The sequence below is a fragment of the Penaeus japonicus genome, unplaced genomic scaffold (genome assembly GCF_977035675.1).
Source record: "Penaeus japonicus unplaced genomic scaffold, GWHDUDI00000001_assembly GWHDUDI00000004, whole genome shotgun sequence".
Lineage (NCBI taxonomy): Eukaryota > Metazoa > Arthropoda > Malacostraca > Decapoda > Penaeidae > Penaeus > Penaeus japonicus.
Window position 1 is genome coordinate 32,357,734 of NW_028234406.1, and position 2,500 is coordinate 32,360,233.

Sequence of the window (2,500 nt, forward strand, 5' to 3'; positions counted from 1 at the left end):
GGTCGGGGCGATGATGGATAGATGGATGGTTGGACGGCGAGTCGGGCGAATGGAGGATCCGATGGATGGCATGGACGGGCGAGTAGGGATGGATGGATGGATGGAAGGATGGACGGGCGAGTAGGGTCGATGGATGGATGGATTGGGATGGATGGACGGCGAGTAGGGCGATGGATGGATGGTTGGATGGATGGACGGGCGAGTAGGGCGATGGATGGCTAGATGGATGGATGGACGGCGAGTAGGGGCATGGAATGGATGGATGGATGGATGGCCGGGCGCGAGTAGGGCGATGGATGGATGGATGGATGGATGGGTGGAGGGGTGAGTGGATGGATGGATGGATGGATGGATGGATGGACGGGCGAGTAGGGCGATGGATGGATGGATGGATGGATGGACGGGCGAGTAGGGCGATGGATGGATGGATGGATGGATGGATGGATGGATGGACGGGCGAGTAGGGCGATGGATGGATGGATGGATGGACGGGCGAGTAGGGCGATGGATGGATGGATGGATGGTGGACGGGCGTTGTAGGCGATGGATGGATGGATGGATGGATGGACGGGTGAGTAGGCGATGGATGATGGATGGATGGGATGGACGGTGGCGAAGTAGGGCGATGGATGGATGGGATGGAGGATGGACGGGCGATTAGGGCGATGGATGGTTGGATGGATGGATGGACGGGCGAAGTAGGGCGATGATGGTTGGATGGCTGGATGACGGGTGGTAGGGCGATGGATGGATGGATGGATGGATGGACGGCGAGTAGGGCGATGGATGGATAGATGGATGGATGGACGGCGAGTAGGGCGATGGATGGCTGGAGGATACGCTGGTGCGCTGAGAAGTAGAGTTAAACACATGACATTCACGTTTTTGTGTAACATGATACACAGACACACGCACTCACACAAACATGCGCGCGCATAAGGACACTCATGCATGAATATATATGTATATATATATATATATATATATATATATATATATATGTGTGTGTGTGTGTGTGTGTGTGTGTGTGTGTGTGTGTGTCTGTGTGCTGTGTGTGTGTGTTGTGTTGTGTGTGTGTGCTGTGTGTGTGTGTGTGTGTGTGTGTGTGTGTGTGTGTCTGTGTGTTTGTGCGTGTGTGTCTATGTGTTTGTGTGTGTCTGTGTGTGTGTTTGTGTGTGCGTGTCTGTGTGTTTGTGTGTGTCTCTGTGTGTCTGTGTGTGTGTGTGTTTATTTGTGTGTGTTGTGTGTGTGTATGTAATATATATATATATATATATATATATATATATATATATATATATATAATATTATATATATATATATATATATATATAATTTATAGGTGTGTGTGTGTGTGTGTGCTGTGTGTTGTGAGTGTATGTGGATGTGTGTGTGTGTGTTGTGTGTGAGTAGATAGATAGATAGATAGATATACACACACTCACACACACTCACACAATCTATACATAAGTATATATTATATATATATTATTATATATGTATATATATATATATATTTTATATATAATATATATATACATATATATATATATATATATTATATATATATATATATTTATATATATATATATGTACATATATATATATATATATATATATATATATATATATATATATATATATATATATATATATATATTAAAGTGCCCGTGTAACCGCACAATAGGCAAGTCATTTCCCACTCTGCTCACATTTCTTTCCGTCCATTATTACCCCCCCCCCCGACCCTTCGTTTCCTGCCCTTTCCCACTCCTCTTCAAAGCCTTAATTCCTCAACTCTGCTGCCCTCCGACCTCCCATGCCCATGTTTTACGGCGCATGATAGTTTCTGCTCAATTATGATCGCATTACAACTCCCCTAAACGATGATACATCTAATTCAAGGAAAAGGAAAAAAGGCAAACACTTGTGCCAGAGTTCCGTTACAAATTTTCCTTGAACCCCAGTCCCTCCGGGTCACGAGATCTTCTTCCCGCAAAGTGGCGTCCAAGTTACGGGTTGCAAGATACTTCTGCAATTTTGCAGATGTTAGTTAGGTAACTAATTGAGCCGATAGAAGGCTTATAATAAGAGGGAAGGGCGGCACGCTGTCTGCCGGATGTGGTCGCTTACACTCCTGGGCGTGGCTCGTGCGGCCGCCCCGCCAGCCATCGCCAGGTGCCCTGTTGCTGGGTACAAGTCTCTCTCTCTCTCTCCCTCTCTCTCTCTCTCTCTCTCTCTCTCTCTCTCTCTCTCTCTCTCTCTCTCTCTCCTCTCTCTCTCTCTCTCCCTCTCTCCCCCTCTTCTCTCTCTCTCTCTCTCTCTCTCTCTCTCTCCCTCTCGCTTCTCGCTTCTCTCTCTCATTCCTCACTCATTCTCATTCTTTCTTTTCTCTCATTTCTATCTCTCCTCTTCTCTTCTCTTCTCTCGCGCTCTCTCTCTAGCTCTCTCTCTCTCTCTCGCTTCTCACTTTCTCTCTCTAGTTTTCTCTCTCTTCTTC

The 2,500-nt window shown here is 46.0% G+C and overlaps 1 protein-coding gene across 1 annotated transcript in view; it reads left to right on the forward strand.

The window, feature by feature from the left end:
• The window catches only part of LOC147471999 (uncharacterized), a 13,178-nt gene that overhangs the window by 5,367 nt on the left and 5,311 nt on the right, over window positions 1-2,500 (forward strand). Inside the window, exon 4 of the mRNA XM_086535821.1 lies at window positions 1,968-2,048. Within this exon, the coding sequence (XP_086391947.1) occupies window positions 1,968-2,048 (81 nt within the window). The remainder of the gene's footprint in view (window positions 1-1,967; window positions 2,049-2,500) is intronic.